The 19,235-nt window shown below is 38.2% G+C and overlaps 2 protein-coding genes across 4 annotated transcripts in view; one reads left to right on the top strand and one right to left on the bottom strand.

The window, feature by feature from the left end:
- Positions 1–1,005: 1,005 nt before the first annotated feature.
- Positions 1,006–19,235, bottom strand: part of LOC135202316 (uncharacterized) — a 55,054-nt gene continuing 36,824 nt past the window's right edge. For 2 of the 3 annotated variants that reach the window (XM_064231658.1, XM_064231659.1), the window contains 5 exons: positions 17,198–17,360; positions 14,223–15,124; positions 8,073–8,292; positions 5,063–5,162; positions 1,006–2,899 (listed from right to left, as the gene is read on the bottom strand). In XM_064231658.1, the coding sequence (XP_064087728.1) occupies positions 2,745–2,899; positions 5,063–5,162; positions 8,073–8,292; positions 14,223–15,124; positions 17,198–17,360 (1,540 nt within the window). In that variant the 3' untranslated portion in view covers positions 1,006–2,744. The remainder of the gene's footprint in view (positions 2,900–5,062; positions 5,163–8,072; positions 8,293–14,222; positions 15,125–17,197; positions 17,361–19,235) is intronic. The other variant, XM_064231660.1, reaches the window with a different exon arrangement.
- LOC135202319 (divergent protein kinase domain 2A-like) overlaps positions 5,179–19,235 on the top strand; it is a 68,442-nt gene continuing 54,385 nt past the window's right edge. The window contains exon 1 of the mRNA XM_064231665.1: positions 5,179–5,644. The gene's annotated coding sequence lies outside the window, so the exon portion shown is untranslated. The remainder of the gene's footprint in view (positions 5,645–19,235) is intronic.

Genomic DNA, 19,235 nt, shown 5'->3' with positions numbered 1-19,235 from the left:
TACAGTATTTGTTATACTATTTACCGTTAATCACCTTTGTTCAACTAGAACAGGTAAGTGATATCAAACTTTTCAAGTTGGTGAAAACTGGAATTTCATCAGATTGTGGTAAATTTGACAGATATTCATTTACATTCTAACCTGTTTTTGCCCATAACCTTAGTTTAGTATGAATGTGATACTTCCCGTAGTGGTTTCAGATAAAGGGATTTTGACGTAGGAAAAATCTATTTCTGGGCTCAGCCGGTTCATTGATGATGATGATGGGAGAGATTTCTGTTACCAAAACTTACACACTAGATGTCATTGTTATGACCACTTGGCCTTCTATAACTGAATTTTATATTCAGTGCCTTGAGCAGAATATAAAATTGTAATGATGAAATATATTTTTCACTGTTGTGAGCATTGCAGAGAATTAATCTAGTCTTTATGTTTGATTAAAGGGTTCATTGTATTTTTATCAGCACTTTTATGTGCAGGTGCATTAAGGGATATTGTGAACTTAACTTTGTTATTCTGCATCCTGGCAGTGCTATTGGCTTGGGACATATGACTTAAGTGAATTAATGTGTTAATGGCAAACATAAATTGTCTTTAGTAATGAGATTGCATCCTTTATTGAGGCTTGAAAGCTAATTAACATTGGAACACCAAATGTTGGAGGAGAAACCTGTTTTGAGATTGGACATTTGTCTCAATGAAACTTGACAGTATTTCTGAAATTAGGATACTAACGGTCCAACTTAAAAGGATTCTCTTCTCACTCATCAAAAAGCTTGGAAATGATAGTACCAGAAAACTCACTTGGAGTGTATCAAATTCATAAACCACGATCATTATTGAAAATGCATATATGCTAAACCTTGTTGATGATTAAAATATTGCAATGAAATGATAAAAGTGTTGACAGATTTTTCTTTTTATAAAAGCAGTTTAATAAGTCTCTAACTTGAATGTGAGGCCCAAATTTATGAGAGAATTAGGAAGGCCATGAAAGATGCCTTTCCATTATTTCTTTATTAAAATCTTTTGGACAAATATACAAAACACTCAGTAAGGAAATCTCTAGTCAATCACAAGGCAAAACTCACATCGCAATGTTTTCCCCATGATCTAAATGAAACTTACAAAGTCTGTTTTACAGATTTTCATTATGTATTCAGATATTGTACATACGTTTTTTAATGCCGAAATTTAATTCTAAATGCCACGTTCTCATATGTAAATGATGTTACATATGAGAAAGAAAATTTGCAGCAAGTACGATAAATTGCATTGTAAAACTAAAATAAGAAAATGCTATTAACTTAAACGCACTACTGTAAAGACTTTAGTCCCTAGAGGAGATTAGTGCCCTTAGATAATGAGAAATATAAGGCTCTGAGTAGTACAGTACTATATCACACGAACAATATGATGAATGAATTTGGATGTGATATACGTAATATTGATTAGTACTTGAAATTTGGCTTACATAAAACCTTAAATTCTAATTTAACATGATCTGCCTTATGTTTGTAAGTATTTGTACTTTCATGATCTCATCATTCTTCCCGAAGAAGAGCCAGTAACAGGGAAAACTGACTTCTCAGCTTAAAAAATCGAGAACATTCATGAGGTTGAATCATCGTAACTCACAATGATTTTATAATTTTTTTTCAGCTACTGAAAATTAACTAGAGACTATAGAATTTGGAAGGAAAAAAAATATCAAAATTAAATTATTATCAAAGGGAATGTGTGAAACACTGTACTGTATACTGGAACAATTTGTTTCCTTTTTTAGTTATTGGCAACAAAACTGTAAATACCTTGTAAAAATGTTTAAGGCATAGATATTAATACAACCGTATAACACTATCATTCTTAATTTGTACCATAACCTGTTTGTATCCACAGCACATATGTTGATGGCTTTTGTTTCAGTTTATATAAAAAAAAATATTTTCAAGTACAAATCATATAAAAATACAGTACCATAATTTGTAACACCAAAATAACCCATCACATTTCTGTCAACTCAGTTACTTAGCACTTAGATTATTTACAAGAGCATTTATATTTCAGCATATTTACAAAATACACCAAGTCCTTCATATATGTACACACAGCACTCAGACAGCAGTCAAAGATCGCATCCAATCTCAGCTTAGAAAACATTAAATAAAAAGGACAATGAGGATGAAATAATATGAAAGAAAAAAATAAATTAAATTCAGACCAGGATATGAGATTGTGAGATGCCATGTTAAATATGTAACACACGAGGAAGACTGATTTATCTGAAGTCATTTCTCATAAATATTGTCCTTACTTTAAATAATATTAAAATCGTGACATAATTTGCAATGTCAAAAAGTTACTTATGTCTATTTTTATCGTTCCATTGGAACTTGTAACATTTTTTTCCTAAAAGAACCCTGAATGTTAGTTCCCACATTTTGTGATAACTAAAAATACTTAATGTTCTATGTATTTTTCCAGTGAGAAGTCAAAACTGGGTGACAACTTGCAAGTCTTTTAATTTTAAAAACCTCTAAGACAGTTCAATTTTTTCTTATTCGAACGAAAATTCCTAAATGCTGATTCACAGTTTATAATGAAATGGCATTATTTTCATTTTCCTAGGGAAACAAATTCCCAAAGACGGGTTTAGTACTACACTTTACATTTTTTTCTTTTTTTGTAATAGCTACCAGTTTTTTTTCTGGAGGTCTATCTATAATTTTAATTAAATCGTATTATGTCAACATATCTCTACAGTAACAGTACTTTCTTACGACATCATCATTAATGCAGTGGCTTTGGTTTCCGTACTTATTCACTCGAGATACATCTGACGTGAGCTCGTATTGGCCACCGTGGTATTTCAGCGTGGACTCCATCACAGCACCTCCTGAAAATCATTGCAGGTAATAAATCACCTTGTGAGAACCATGCAGGTCCCATGTATTGGGGTGGGGGGGGGGGTCATGCTACTTCCCCGGGGCCCAGCAGTCGGGGGCCTCTTGACTGCAGCTTATTTATTCTAACTTTTCTTTTTATTCAAGTACCGGGAACTGAAAGGGTGATGCTTAGGTCCAGGCGAGAACCTTCACTGCATTATTTTTATTGCATAGGTGGACAAACATAAATATTTATATTTATTTCAAAGGTGTACTAAAGATATAGGCATCCTATTTTAGGTATACAAGTAAAGAAATGTAACAAAGCTATTCTGAAAAAAAAAACTTGTAATAGACAATTTATTTCAATATTTTGAGGTAAAGTGTGGATTGGTTGTCCGTATATTATAGTTTTTGTTTTTCAGAAAATCAATGCAGTGCAATATGTTCAAAAGATGACAAACATGCATTTAAAAAGAAATGCTGCAGTTGAAAAGGATGAGATTTAGAAATTTTGTGTTAAATGTATTGTGTTGTGTTCAGAGGGGAGGGAGGAGTTGGAGCCTGGAGGGGAGGTTGGAGAGATGGAGAGCAGCACTTGAGGAGAGAGCAATAAGAGAGGCAGATCAAAAACCGAATATATGTGTTCCAGTATTACTGAGGACGGTGGAAGTTGCATACGATTGGGTGGGGAAGAAATAAAGAAAGTACATAGGTTCAAGTACTTAGGGTCCGTATTAGAGGATAGTGGAAGCATGGACCAAGAGGTGAGACACCGAATTCAGGCAGGATGGAATAACTGGAGGTCTGCATCAGGGGTCCTCTGTGACAAGAGGGTCCCTCTGAAATTGAAAGGAAAGTTCCATAGGACGGTGGTCAGACCAGCAATGTTATGTGGAACAGAAACAGCAAGTATGAGGAAAACAGAGGAGAAGAAGATGGATGTAGCAGAAATGAGAATGTTGAGATGGATGTCGGGAGTAACAAGGGAAGATAGGACTAGAAATTAGTATATAAGAGGATCGACAAAGGTAGTTGAATTATCGAAGAAAATACAGGAAGGAAGGCTTCGATGGTATGGACACCTGTTACGAAGGGAGGAACGTCATGTTTGAAGACATACGATGGAAATGGAATTGCGGGGTAGAAGGAAGAAGGGAAGACCAAGAAAGAGATGGCGTGATTGTGTAGGGGAAGATATGGTATTGAAAGGTATAAACGAGAACGAGGCACAGGACAGAAATCGATGGAGACGACTCATTCACAATGGCGACCCCATATAAAAATGGGTTTAAGCTAGGAAGAAGAAGAAGAAGTGTTAAATGTATTGTTCAACTATGGTGTGTGGCAAGCCGCAATAAACAGCCACCATAACGGAGCCGTTTCAAAGCTTTACCCCTACCGGTGCTATTAATAAGTCGCCCACTGTTTTTGAGCAATGCTCGAAATGTCTACTTATACATACACACAAGTAATTTGAGATCAGAAATAGGAGCATATGCCGGCGAGGGCAAGAACCTGAAGAGTAAGACCATGTTATTGAAACATTGGAGGTCGAGGAAATAAATAGATGAAGTATTTGGAAACTATTCTTATTGAAATTAAACGAAGTTTATAAGAGGAAACCATCATAGCATGATGAAAGATATAATTTTGGATAAGGTAAAATAAAAATCCATTAATAAACAGAAAAAGTGGATAAAGTTGACCCCTAAATGCAGAAAACATAAACGGAAGGAAAAGATACATTATTAATATACAAGCTGGGAAAACTGAATGCTAAAACAACATACAAACTAATCATATAAACAAGAAATGACTACAAACAGAACTGGAGAGTAATGAACAAAAGACACGACTGTACAAGAATGTAATGTTTGTTAATATCAGAAAAAAACATTTCTGCAGCAACTATAGCTACACATATATAAGAAACCGAAAAAACAAGAGACAAAAAAAAGGTTTGTAGTGTATTAGAAGTTGAAAGAGACTCATCCGCTCTGCTCATCCTCGAATTCTATAGTTTATGCGACACACGGGTTTCCTTAAATAAGACAGTAAATTTTAAGGTTTATTTTTATAAAATGGCTGATTCTATAAACATATATGCTACAGTATTTCCCCTGTTATGAATATGCAATATTTCCCAATCCATGAATGTGTACATACTCTACCTGGTTTAGTAACAAATGAAACAAGGTAAGTTGTGGCCACAGTGTCTAGCTTTTTAGGAGTGGTTGCGTTTCTTGCAGTCCCTATTCGCCCATGTAGTACCTAAAATAGAAATAATAGTAGGTAATACCGTATTTAGTCTGCAATGTATTGGAAGCTTTTAAAGCTCTCTTTAATCTCTACAAAGCTCATGAAGCCTAGCAGGAAAATAATAATCATCGGAAAAATCATCCATAGACTTTATCATCATTATTTTCGTCTTGCCATGGATACCGGCATTCTTTCAAAACAACATTCATTGTATTATATATTTGTAAGGCCATACTGTGGTGCGGTACGTATACATACAATGTTCGTGTCGCGTTGTGTTTAATCAAATATATTTGGAAGTGGTGTAGGACTCTTGTTATCTAGTGTCATCGTAGAGCCTAGGCCTAGGTGTTATTGCCCAAGAAGGTGTCAGGGAAAGTCCTATTCTTAACTGCCACTGACAATCAGTCTACTAGCAAGGCCCTCTGGGAGGACCCGGAGGAGGCCCAACCTTTCTTCAACAAGTTCACTTTCGAGGATCTGTACTGACCTAGGTACGATATTGTATTTTTTTAATAGGCCTAGTAAAATGTCATAATCTTTACCCTTAGGTATATAGTAGTAAGTCCGTAACACTTTAGTTGGTAACTGCTGTTTCGGGTATGTGTATGTGTTTGATCACACATAAACCTAACCAAGGTCGTCTAATTGTAACTCCTAGTAGTCTGACGAGGGAGTTTGCTCCCCTTGACCATAAGTACGGTCTCCATCAGGGATTTTGTAACATAACTACATAGACATCGGGATTCATTATGTTTGTGCTTGCATACCAGATATCGATATAGGAGTTTTTATCCGGTCTCCTTGATATGCAGTTTGTACTTGAATACCAGATATCGACATTGGAGTTATTTCCGGGTCCTTGATATGCATATAAAGAAAAACATTCGTAAACCTATACTCTGTTTTTTTCCATCTGTCCATCCGCTTGTGGTGTTTTTGTATGGTAACACTGCGTCCCGGGCTTTAGATAGTTACATTCAGCTTACATTCAACGATTATAATAATATCCTATTTCGAATATTAACGGTGTAATTCGCATACAGTAAATTATTAAAACACTTTTCAGTTGCAAATGTACACCCAGATATCCATTTATTTACCTAAAACTTACACATAGCGTAACTATCTAAAGCCCGGGACGCAGTGTTACCATACAAAAACACCGCAGGCGGATGGACAGATGAAAAAAAAACAGAGTATAGGCTATTGCAAGTTTACGGTTTCCTATAGTATTGTGAAATCAGTGAACCTGTCTCCACGTTCATGGCGTGGGTTTGGTATTCAACTTGGGATTCATGAGATAGGTAGGCCCTGCAAATCCTGTAACAATTTACCTCGGATTGTAATAGCTAAACAAGGTTGGTGAAATATTCACCTTTAAAATGAAGGTCATACTTGTCAAAACTAGAAAACTGAAAACACCGTTCTCTTTCAAAATTTTAAGCCAGCTGAAACAGACTAGGCCAAAACTGAAGGTATAATATCTTCCAGATATTAAGAAATGCCCGTAAAACTATCACAACCTAACCTGTTATACTAGGTAAAAGTAGATTAAGTTCTTATTGCAAAGAATTAACATTAATTAATATATCTGATGGTTAAATAATAATTTCAGCAAAGTAGGGAAGCTAGGTAAAGTACACATTACTTTCATGGACAAAATAGGTAGGTTAGGTTAGGTTATGTAATATTAGGTTCGTCCATTCGTACTCATTGATAACCCGGTTAACAATTCACTTGGTCAAGTAATTATCGGCATTGGTGAAGTGATGGCCTGTGATAAATTCACAGGAAAAAGTCACATTAATTTAAAGTCTTTTGTTTATGTTTTTACAGTGATCCCTAACGGTCTTGTCCTTAACACGCTGCAAAGGTGGATACGTACTGGGTTCAAACCATTGGGGTTATTGTCTTGGAAAGATTGATGGGAATTTTTTTTCCTTTTTTTTTTTTTTTTTTTTTTTTTTTTTTTTCTCTCTCTCAACCTGTCCCAGTTACCACCCAGACGGCTATAGTAGATCCACATCAACCGTGCATTTGATGTCTAGGCCTGGCCCCTACGACGCTCCTGATTGGCTGTTGATAAGCCAATAACAGGGCTGGAGCCTGGAAACTCTCAGTCTCTCCCGAGAGTTCACATGGGTAGGATCTATGTTCCACCTCTCCTGAGGGATACGTCTTTCAAAAGTATCCCTCAGGAGAGGTGGAACATACTTCCTGCCTATGTAAACCCTCGAGAGAGACTGAGAGTTCCCAACTTCCCAGCCCTGTGAATGGTTCATCACCAGCCAATCAGGAGCGTCGTAAGGGACTGGCCTAGACATCAAATGCACGGTTGATGTGAATCTACTAAAGTGGTGTGTAACTAGACTAAACAGTTTTAACTGTTACTGAGAGAGACAAAAAAGTGAAAAATCCATCTGTTTTAAAAACCAAGAAATAAAGTTAACATAGTATAATGATTTATGAAAGTTTCAAGAAATGTTTTCAGCAATAGCTGAAGTACTTTTGGGTGAAAGCCACGGGCGTGGGTTCAGTGTCGCAGGTTAATAAGTTGCAGGCTTGATCTTTTATCAAGATTGGTAGGTTTAGATTAAGGCAGCGTACTCTTCCACCAACAGAGATATTATTTTTTGAAGTATCACAATGACTGTCATCAGTCGGTATTGCCCTGCAACCAAAGGTTTCTGTACCTACCAATGTAATCAATACAGCGGCGTTACCCAGGCATACACAGTATACTTTACCTCACAGACAGACATTCGTAACAGTGCTGTTGTTTACCTAAATTCCCCTACTTCATTTCTCTTAATCCATTTTTTAGGAGCATATTTAAGGCAAAAGATATAATAATACTTTATAAAACATAGTTTAGTGTTTAGATTATGATGCAGTAAAGACCGATTATATGTTTCTTACCCTGTCCAGCGACAATTGAACACAGTCGGGAAAATTCTGCAAAGACTCATTGATGTCATTCACAGTCTCCTTCGCTGCCTCCCTGAGGTGAGGGTCGTTTGGGTCTGCTGTTGTCGAATCCTCACATGCACAGTAGTGGTCGGGAATGCCGGCATCGCCACATGTTCTGCCCTTTGGTATTTCCTTGAACAGACTGATGGCGAAGGGTATTTTTGTCTTGCTGCAGGGACAAACGCATAGTATAATTGTGAATATAATTTGAAGCAAAAGGAAAATTAGAAGGTACCTTTGTACATAAAGAATTTATAATGAGGCTATAGGTTTAATTTAGCAACTCTGACGAAGGTGAAGCAAAAATTGCATATAAGAAAAGAAATGGTTAGAAGATAGGCTTGGGTTTGAAGGGCCCACCATGGAAGACTCTTGTGAGCAGTAGGCAAAATCCAAGGATGCTGTCGTTGTCATCTGGGAAGGTCTCCAGACGTATAGGCTGATAGGATTCCTCATAGGAAGGAGGGAAAGGAGTTTATCTCACGGTGATGAAATGATATGCTTTTTGGACGGGAGAATGAGATCATTTGAAATAGTACTCTGTGAGATAATGGAATACAAAGTTTATTAAAGAGGAGAAAAAAAGGAGTCAATTTGAAGAGCACTTGCAGAATATACTGGAGAGGCATATGTAAGGGTGAATAAAAAAAAAAAGGCAATCAAGGGCAGAGCTAGAAATAAAAAGGTTGTTAATGAAAATTATCGTAGAAATTGAACAATTACCTAAAAAGCAAAAAGTTGTATTTTTGACCAAGCTCTCATTTCTGGACGCAATGTGTTGATTTTAAATGTAATGAAAATGAAAAGATGGAGGCTAATCCAGAAGAATGTTAAGTTGGTGTGTGTGTGTTTGTGTGTGTGTGATTATACAAGAGAAACAAAGCAAAACAGGGTATGGTGATTGCCACATTCATACTTTAATTGCTTAAGTGCATGCAGTCTTGTGATTCCAGAGTAATAAGGCCCCTCCTTTCTAATACCTTTCCTGCACCATCTATCCAGCACTTTCTAAGTCTCTTCCATCCTCTTCCTAATTAGAACTAACGAATTACTATCCCTTCAACTATTTTCTGTCCTACATCCTTCACAGCTCAAAAGTTTTACCTGCAATAACCTGTTTGTTACTACTACGTATCTCTACATCCCTCACTTTTTAAAAATTATTATTATTGTTACATTGTGTATTATTTGCAAACAGTTCATCTGAATAGCCTCAACTTTTTTTCTTTAATTTGTATCCAGCATCCACATTTAAGCTCGATTATAAAACAGGCAGAAAAGTTTAAATACTTAGGATCTACTTTAAGCCAAGAGGGAGGATGTGAGGCTGAAGTTGACAGTAGGATAAAATATGCATGGGGGAAGGGGAGAGAGGTAGCTGGAGTGGTATGTGATAAGAATATGTGATAAGAAAATGCCAATCAAGCTAAAAGTCAAGATATATAACACACTGATAAGACCAGTGTTAATGTATGGAGCAGAAACATTGTCTCTAAGAAGAAAAGAGGAAGTAAAAGCTTGAGAGAAAAGAGATGAAAATGCTGAGGTGGATTATGGGAATATCGCTTATTTGGAGATTGGAAAATGATGAAATAAGAAGGGCAGGCAGGCTTAGTAAAGATTACAGAGGTGATAAGAGAGTCACGATTGAGATGGTATGGGCATGTGTTGAGGATGGATAACGAGGAGGGAGTAAAGAGGGCTTTGGGGGATCGAGAGGGACAGAGATTAGATGGCAAGATAAAGTTAAGGAAGATATGGAGAGAAGGGGTTTGGTGGAGGATGATGCCTGTGATAGAAGGCAGTGGAGGAGAAGGCGCATCAGGCAACTGACCCCTTAATGTAGGGATAACGGTGAGAAGAAGATCCACATTTAATTTCCATAAAGGAGAGGTGGCTCAGGTATATCCTCATCAACTCTCACCATGGCATCCAAGGATATTCCAAGTCCTCCCTATCTTTTCCATATACCAGTTCCTTACTTGTCTCACCAATTTTGTAGCTCGCCTCTTCTCTTGTTCTACCTGTAGCCATCATATCGATTCCTAAGTACTTATGCAAAGCAAAAGTTTACATTTTTGTGCCATTCGCCTTTACAGTCATTACTCAAACCCCATGATTTTCACATACCCACATAACCTTACTCTTGTTCACTTTTACACTCAATTTTCACTTTTTCGGGGAGTAAGCCTACAAACTACTTTGTAGTTCTCGTTGTTGTTGTTGTTGTTATGGGTTAGGAAAGATCTATGGAAGAGCCTAAAAAGGAATGAAACAGGTGTTTTGTGTTGAGTTAAAGAGACGGATATTAGGATAGGATATTTATGATTTTATTATTAGAATGAAAATATTAAAAATAAATAATACGTATGTTAAATAGCATAGAAAATATTTCCAATAAAATTTAGCATATTTATTTTAATTTAGTTGGTGAAACCGTAGATTTTAGCATGTTCTGACTTACATTAAAAGTTAGGAATATAATGTTTACAACTTATGATTGAGGGGAAAATCTTGCACACGTCTCGAGAAAGCTGGAAGTCGTATCACGCCTTGTCTGCTCTTGCAAACACTTTCAAGTCATTATTATTATTATTTTTTATTTATTTATTTATTATTTTTCTTTTTGGTCTATCACAGTCCTCCAATTCTACTGGGTGGTATTTACAGTGTGGGGTTCCGGGTTGCATCTTGCCTCCTTAGGAGTCCATCACTTTCTTACTATGTGCGCCGTTTCAAGGATCAGACTCTTCTGCATGAGTCCTGGAGCTTCTTCAGCCGCTAATTTTTCCAGATTGCTTTTCAGGGATCTTGGAATCATGCATAGTATTCCTATGATTATGAGTACAATTTCCACTGGCATATCCCATATCCTTCTTATTTCTATTTTCAGGTCTTGATACTTACCCATTTTTTTCCCCCTTTCTTTCTCTTCAACTCTGGTGTCCCATGATATTGCGATACAATGAGTGATACTTTCTTATTGATTATGTCAATAACGTCATGTCTGGTCTATTTGCACGTATCACCCTATCTGTTCTGATACCATAGTCCCAGAGGATCTTTGCCTGATCGTTTTCTTCAGGTTGGTGCTCGCTACCACTTATTACTGTAAGGTAGCTGGTGTTTCTTGCACAGGCTCCAGTGGAGGGCTTTTGCTACTGAATCATGCCTCTTTTGCCGGACATTCGCTTGCTATGTGGTTTATGGTTTCATTTTTCGTATTGCACATCCTACATATGGGAGAGATGTTATTTCCATCTATCGTTCTTTGAACATATCTGGTTCTTAGGGCCTGATCTTGTGCCGCTGTTATCATTCCTTCAGTTTCCTTCTTGAAATCTCCCCTCTGTAGCCATTGCCACGTGTCATCGCTGGCTAGTTCTTTAGTCTGTCTCATGTATTGTCCGTGCATTGGTTTGTTGTGCCATTCCTCTGTTTTGTTTGTCATTCTCCTGTCTCTGTATATTTGTGGGTCTTCGTCTACTTTTATCAGTCCTTCTTCCTATGCACTCTTGAGCCACTCGTCTTCACTGGTTTTCATATATTGCCCCAGTGCTCTGTTCTCGATGTTGACGCAGTCCTCTATGCTTAGTAGTCCCCTCCCTCCTTCCTTTCGTTTTATGTACAGTCTGTCCGTAATTGCTCTTGGGTGTAGTGATTTGTGTACTGTCATATGTTTCCTCGTTTTCTGGTCTATGCTGCGAAGTTGTAGCTTCGTACATTCCACTATTCCTGCGCTGTATCTGATTAGTGGCACTGCCCATATGTTTATGGCTTTTATCATATTTCCGGGATTTGAGTTTTGACTTGAGTATCGCCTTGAGTCTCTGCATATATTCTTTCCTGATCGTGTCCTTCATCTCTTGGTGTTTTATATCCCCTCCTTCCATTATTCCCAGGTATTTGTATCCCGTCTCATCTATGTGTTTGATGTTGTTCCCATCTGGTAGCTTTATCCCTTCAGTTCTCGTTACTTTTGCCTTTTGTATGTTGACTAAGGCAAATTTTTCTATTCCAACCTCCATCCTGATGTCCCCAGATACAATCCTTACAGTCTGGATTAGGGTATCTATTTCCTTGATGCTCTTACCATACAGCTTGATGTCGCCCATGAACATCAGATGGTTAATTCTGTTGCCTCTTTTCTTGAGTTGGTACCCAGCATCCATCTTCTGCAGTACTTTTGTCATGCGAATCATGGCTACTACGAAGAGTAGTTGGGACAGTGAGACGCCCTGGAAGATCCCTCTCCTGATATTAACATCTGCTAGTCTTATTCCAGAGCTTGTAAGTATTGTATTCCAGTTGCGCATTGTATTTTTGAGGAAAAAGATGTTGCTTTCCTCTGCCCCATATATTTTCAGGCATTCTATTAGCCATGTGTGTGGTATCATGTCGAAGGCTTACTCCATGCCATGCTTAGGTTGGTTTCCCTTCTCCTACTGTTCTTCATTACCATTCTGTCTATCAGGAGCTGGTCTTTTGTGCCCCTACACTTCCTTCTGCAGCCTTTCTGTTGGTGGGGGATGGTGTTTGTACCCTCTAGGTAGTTCTATAGCCTTTCACTGATGATACCTGTTAGTAACTTCCACATTATTGGTAAGCAGGTGATAGGCCTGTAGTTACTGGCTATATTTCCCTTACTCTTTTTGTACTAAGGATGTTCTTCCTGTGGTCATCTATTTTGGCGCATGGTGATTTGTGATACAATGCTGGAGTTGTTCTGCTATTCGTGGGTGTAGAGCCTTGAAGTATTTGAGCCAGTATCCATGGACTTCATCGCGACCTGGGGCTTTCCAGTTGGGTATTTTCTTTAGTTGGCGTCTGACCGTGTCTGTAGTGATCTCAGCGAATCTTTGTTTTATTCTCCCTGTTTCTTCTTCCTTAACTTCTTGAAGCCATGTTGCATGCTTGTTGTGTGACACCGTATTGCTTCCATATGTTTTCCCAGAGTCTCTTACTAAGTTTGGCTTCAGGAATTTTTTGGTGGTTGTCTTCCCCTCTTAGTTGGCTGTATAGTCTTTTCTGGTTGGTTCGGAATAGTTTGTTCTGTTGGTATCCCTTATTCCTGTTCAGGTACCATTGGCCTTAAGCCTGTGTTTTACATCTTCTGTTGTGTTGTTTAGTCTCATCTCCTGTACTTTGCATTTCTCGTTCAGTTCCTCCCTTGTTTTCTTGCTTCTTAGCCTTTTTTCCGCCATCTCTTTCAGTTTACTTAAGTCAGATTTCATCACCAGGATTTGCTTTTCCATGTGCCTTTTCCAAGGCCGTTGCTGTTTTGGTTTCTGTTGGGTTGGTTGTGCTGGTGGTGTTGGTGTTCGTATCTCCATCAGTTCTGCTACTAATATTATTATTATTATTATTTATTATTATTATTATTATTATTATATATTATTATTATTATTTTATTATTATTATTATATTATTATTATTATTATTATTATTATTATTATTATTATTATTATTATTATTTCTCTTGTTTTTACAGTTTCATTCACTATCCGATAGCATTGGTGAATTGAAAATAGAATTTAGGCCAAAGGCCAAGTTTGGGGTCCAATGAGGTCATTCAGCGCTGAAATAGAAATTGAGAGTAAAAGGTTTGAAAGGTGTAACAGGAAGAAAACATCGCAGTTGCACTACGAATCAGTTGTTAGGAGAGGGTGGAAAGTAAGATGGAAGAAAGAAAATATGAAATGAGGTACGGTAAAAGGGACAAAAGGTGTTGCTCGCCTTACGTCTTTAGGAGTTACCTCACTCAGCATTTTCGAACTTACACCAACCCTTTCCATTCTTGAGTCATTCATCTATGACTCTCACCTATCTCCCACATTCCAGAAATCTTCAGAATATTCGTTCCATCAACCCATCTGAAATTCTGACGTGAATGTGGCAGTGACCTTTGTGTTGTTCTTCCTGAAGACACGCCCTGTCCAGGTGGATGTTGAAAGAAATTTATGTGTTCGTGTGTTTGTGTGTGCGTGTGAAAGTACAGTGAATGGTGCACAAGATTCTTCTGTTTACATGTGTGACATGTGTGGTGACATAAACAGACTCATCCTCCTAAACATTACCATAGTTATATTGACATCTTACCTTGCTGCTGGATCAGCATATGAACCGTCCAGAATATCGTGAAGCGTCGCGTGGACGTCATACGGAGCCGTGAGCCGCCGGGTGTTAGTCCTGAGACTTTTCATGGCTTCTGGATACCTCTCTTTGAACCATTGTGGAAATGCCATGGTGACGTAAGGCATCCTCTCTTCCAGCATCCCAGCGTAGGTTGATCTGAAGCTCCCCCACCTGAGTCCGTGGTCACTGACGAATAAGAGAACAGTGTGGTTCAAGTACCCTCCCTCCTGCAGCATCTTCAGGTAGCGTAGGGAAGGGTCGTCGGCCATCACTGCTGACGTCAAGTAGTCGTGCGTGACGGAGGCAGTCCAGTAATAGGCGAAGTAAGGGATATCCCTGAATTCCTCGGCGATCTTGAGCGAGTACTCGTGAATCAGAGAGATGCTGCTCCTGGCTCCTTGGCAAAGCTTTCCGTTGTAGCCTCTCCGACCCGCGCTGTGGCCAATCGTACTATCGGAGGCGTAAAAGTAAGGCCTGTTGTAATAGTCTGTGGGTTCCTTGCAGAACCCTATTTTGTTGTAATGAAATGTGCCCATCCACGGGGCGTCCTCTGCATAAGCGGTGACGTATCCTTTCTTTTCGAAGTCTTTCCATATCAAAGGACAGTTGTCGTACCTAGTTTTACTTGCTTTGGTGCATTTGTGACTTTTGAGGTCGTCGTAGGAGATGCCCATGAGGTACGCCGTGAGGTTCGGGTCTGTGTTGTCGGCGACTTTATTGAAGCCTTGTAGGTCTATGACGTGGAGATTCTCCCTCAGGTACTGGAAGGTCTTGGGCATGTGGCGGCGGAGGTTGCCCCTCGAAACAGCATCGGTTCCCAGGAAGATGATGCTCAGTTGCTCATCGCTTCGCTCTCCGTACTTTTCCTAAAGGGTATCGGAAGACTATTTTAATAATAATAATAATAATAATCCCGTTTTGATCTCAGACCGGCTGTTCTTTGAGAACGGTTCTGTACTAATATGTAGTACTATCATGTGACCAAGTTCATCAAACAACAGCAAATAGTTGTTTCAGTAGTTCAAGAAAAGACTATTTAGACTCAAAGCAGTGACAAATATTTCAGTATGAATTACTTACTTAATACAACGAGTGTGAATAGCGTTCGTTTATTTGCATTAAGAGTTAATCAAAATAGAAGTACACACATAGTTATGATAATGCCGATTTATGCTCCTTTCACGAAGCCTGTTCGGTAATTGCTGGTGTCTGCCCTTATAGTTGAAATTCTTAAAAAACTGAGCGAAGCTAATTATTGTCTGTGTACCATTGGCTTCCACAATCAACGTTTTGTATTCCTTATTATGAGAGTTCAGTTCCTCGCTTGACGAGTCGGTTACGTGCTCGACTACCGATCTTAGGGTCCGGGTCCGATTCCAGGCTCTACCAACGAAGAATCAGAAGAATTTATTTTTGGTGGTAGAAATTCATTTCTCGATGTGGTTCGGATCCCAAAATAAGCTGTAGGACCCGTTGCTAAGTAACCAATTGGTTCCTATAATATAGCCACGGAAAAATATTTAACCTTCGGACTAGGCCTAGGATTGCCGTTGAAAGCTCAGCGGTCTGGTTAAAACTACGATATACTTAACTTATGAGGGAGAACATAAGCGCACGTAGGCTATTTGCTTACTATGAGATTCAGGGTCTCTGTAACACGGTTTTTTGGACTTTGCTCCTTGTCAAAGCATCGGATGTAGCTGAAAGTTGACATATGTATATTTTACAACCACACACAAATTTTGTCAGCATTATCAATAACCTAAACCCGATAGTTTTAATTTTTATAGAGTAAAAATGATCTAGCCGACGCCATGGCCAATGATTAAGAGCCAAGAGTCGAAAAACATTCATTACGTAAGCAAGCTAAACAACACCTTTTGACTAAATGTTGCCCCGCCCATCCATCAGACAGAAATTCCATCGGCTCTGAAACCCAAAGACTTTATGAATGGCGGAACGATACATAGATGTGGGTGAGGTATCAGTGCTAGCGTAGTAATACTACTGTAGCAGTAGTGCCGCAACGGTATAGCAGTAATATACATGAATTAAACGTTTAGGCCAACTGCTGGGATCCTTTAGCACTTCTTACAACTTCTCGAGAAATGAGTTTTTATAGCCAGAATTTAATTTCCTAATCCAACAATGCCCATGGTAGCCTTCAGTGTTATCCTGAATTATAACGAGGCGAATGTGGGTGGAGCCTCATGAAGTCATCATTCTGACGATAATTATTGGTGAAGGTTTAAAGCCAATATACGGTACCGGCTATTTTTTTTCAGTAAATAGGTAGATAGCCAATAAATAAAAATTGCTTGACATTGGATATAGCAGTTATCAAATCAAGCTTGTCTACTATGTTTTTGATAATTACCAGCTATTCCCTACATCTTGTCAATCTGATTGTGGGAAACTTATTTCGGGAGTTAGACTAATAATCGAAGTGTTTTTGTATTTAACATATTTTGTTGGTTTGTTCATTATGACAATTATCAGTGGAGAGGATTCAGAGTTCATAAAGGTGTACTGCTTTGCTTGTATTTAAATTTGTATGTCATTGTTGCCTGAGGTTTAGCCTTCGTTACGTATAGCCAATCATCCATCGAGAAAGAGGGAAGAAATGCTGTCATAAGTTACGTAACGAGTGCGTTCGAAACCTTTTCTCTGAGTAAGTTGGCCCGTCTTCAAAAAAGGTCACTTTTACATTATAAGTACCAAATTTATTCAACCTACGTAGTGCAGAATATACTCAAAATTTATGTGTTGATATAATATGTATTCTGACTAAGCGTTATATTTATGAAATGCATAGATAAAAAGTTATTGCGAAAAAACCGTGTTACAGAGGCCCTGAATCTCATAGTAGTTGTGTGTTTATCCACTCATATTTACATTACATATAGAAACTAACCTGTACATTACATATAGAAACTAACCTGAAAAGCTTTCCTTTTCTGGGCGGCCCTTCGTGGCTGTATGAAGAAATGCGCGTTGCGATAAAAAGCAGTGTTATTTCGACGCGTGTCGACGCAGGTCACCAAGATCCCGTCCTCTTTCATGGGCGTCTCTTTCTTCTTGATAGGAATCTTCGTCTTGATTCTGCAGAGGGGATAAAAGGGGGGATTTTATTACTCGTTAGGGTGAAAGAAAGGAGTGCTTCATAGATAGCCAGACAGAAGTTTATTTATCACAACATATACAGTTATTAACATTACAAGCTCTTGAATTTTGATGTACTAAAGTACATCAAAATGCACATTCACAGGGATGATTCCCTCTGTGGCGGGCCATTGTACGTTTTCCAAATAAGGTGCATCTTATATTTTATAACCGTCATTTAGTGTTTTCTCATCAGTATCGTAGCGCCTGCAGAATAGTTGAGTCTTTAGTTCTTTTGTAAAATTGCTCTCTTCTTGTATGATCTTTACTTCAGGCGGTATTTTGTTGTATAGTCGGAGTGCACAAGGTACAAATGCTCTCTCGTCCGACTTACAATTTGTCCTAGGTTCATATAGGCACAGATAAATCTTTAGAATGAAAAAATACATCTAAACTAGAATATTTGCAACCATGTTATATAATATTTTCAGCATTCTGATTTTTAAAATTATTAATAAATGCAGCTAACTAAACGAAAACATTACTACTACGACTTTCCGTGCAAAGCATAAAACTAAATATACTCTAGAAAAAAACATCATAATGCCCAGCATGCCAAATAACACCTTTTAACAATTTTCAGTATGTTTCTTATGCATACGAAGACTGAAGTAAATGTATTTATTTAACACTGTACTGACTTATAACGATGGTCCGAAAACATGTCCCCCATTACTTGTAAACTTCGACTTGCCAATATTGAAGCAGAGCTGTTCGTGGTTGTTTGACGTCGTTTTCACCAGCACTATAGACATAATTTTGATTCATTCAAGGTCTTGCTTCGATTCATCGTTGCAAAGTTTGGCGCCAAGATGGTAGCCTCTTTTAGTCATCGTTTTAAGGTTTGGCGGCAAAATAGTAGCCTCTTGGAGTCATGGTTTAAAGGTTTGGCGCCAAGATGGTATCTTCTTGGAGTCATCGTTTTAAGGTTTGGCGCCAAGATGGAAACCTCTTGGAGTCATCGTTTTAAGGTTTGGCGCCAAGATAGGAAACCTTTGGGAGTCATCGTTTTAAGGTTTGGCGCCAAAATGGTAGCCTCTTTGAGTCATGGTTTAAAGGTTTGGCGCCAAGATGGTATCTTTTGGAGTCATCGTTTTAAGGTTTGGCGCCAAGATGGTAGCCTCTTGGAGTCTTTGAGTTTGGCGCCAAGATGGTAGCCTATACGGAAAAAGGAAGACCAAAGTGCGCTGTAGGCTAATTGGAATCTGAACTAAGATAAATTTCCTTTTGTCGTAACTAAGGTAAAGAAAATTTCAGATAGTACCACGCACTTTATGACCGTCGGCGAAAACCATGGTGGATATAGCCGTCCAAAAGTAGCACAGTTCACTTTCTTCACCTTGTTTGGTTTTCAAAATAAATATTCATTTCAGGCCTAAAGACGCTTATGCAGTTTCTCTAGTATGTTGGTTCACCATATTTTAGTGCTTGAAAGACTTAAGAAGTATTTTTTAATCAATTCTTGCTTTTACTGGGAGCCAATGTAGCTCAATTAGTGCAGATGTTTAAATATTAGGTTTAGTGTGCTAATGTTTTGATCTTTACATTTCCGTCTGTGAAAACGCCTTGAATTTTCTTTCTAAACCTTATTTTGTTGTGTTTGCCCCTTGCAACTCTGCATTTTGCAACTTGATATCTGTGAGGAAATCTGTAGTCGTCGCCGTTAGCGTCCCTTTTCTTAGCCCTCACCGTCCAAATATTTTGCATTTTATTATATTCGTATTGTGGCGTTTCTTTCCTTCTGTAAACTTCTTGGCGTGTTACCAACTGCAGTGCGGTATTATGCGGTGCTTCATATAACATCAACTGGCAGTG

This window comes from Macrobrachium nipponense, chromosome 30, assembly GCF_015104395.2.
Source record: "Macrobrachium nipponense isolate FS-2020 chromosome 30, ASM1510439v2, whole genome shotgun sequence".
Lineage (NCBI taxonomy): Eukaryota > Metazoa > Arthropoda > Malacostraca > Decapoda > Palaemonidae > Macrobrachium > Macrobrachium nipponense.
Note: the sequence above shows the minus strand (reverse complement) of the source record. Positions and strands in the feature narration are given on the sequence as shown.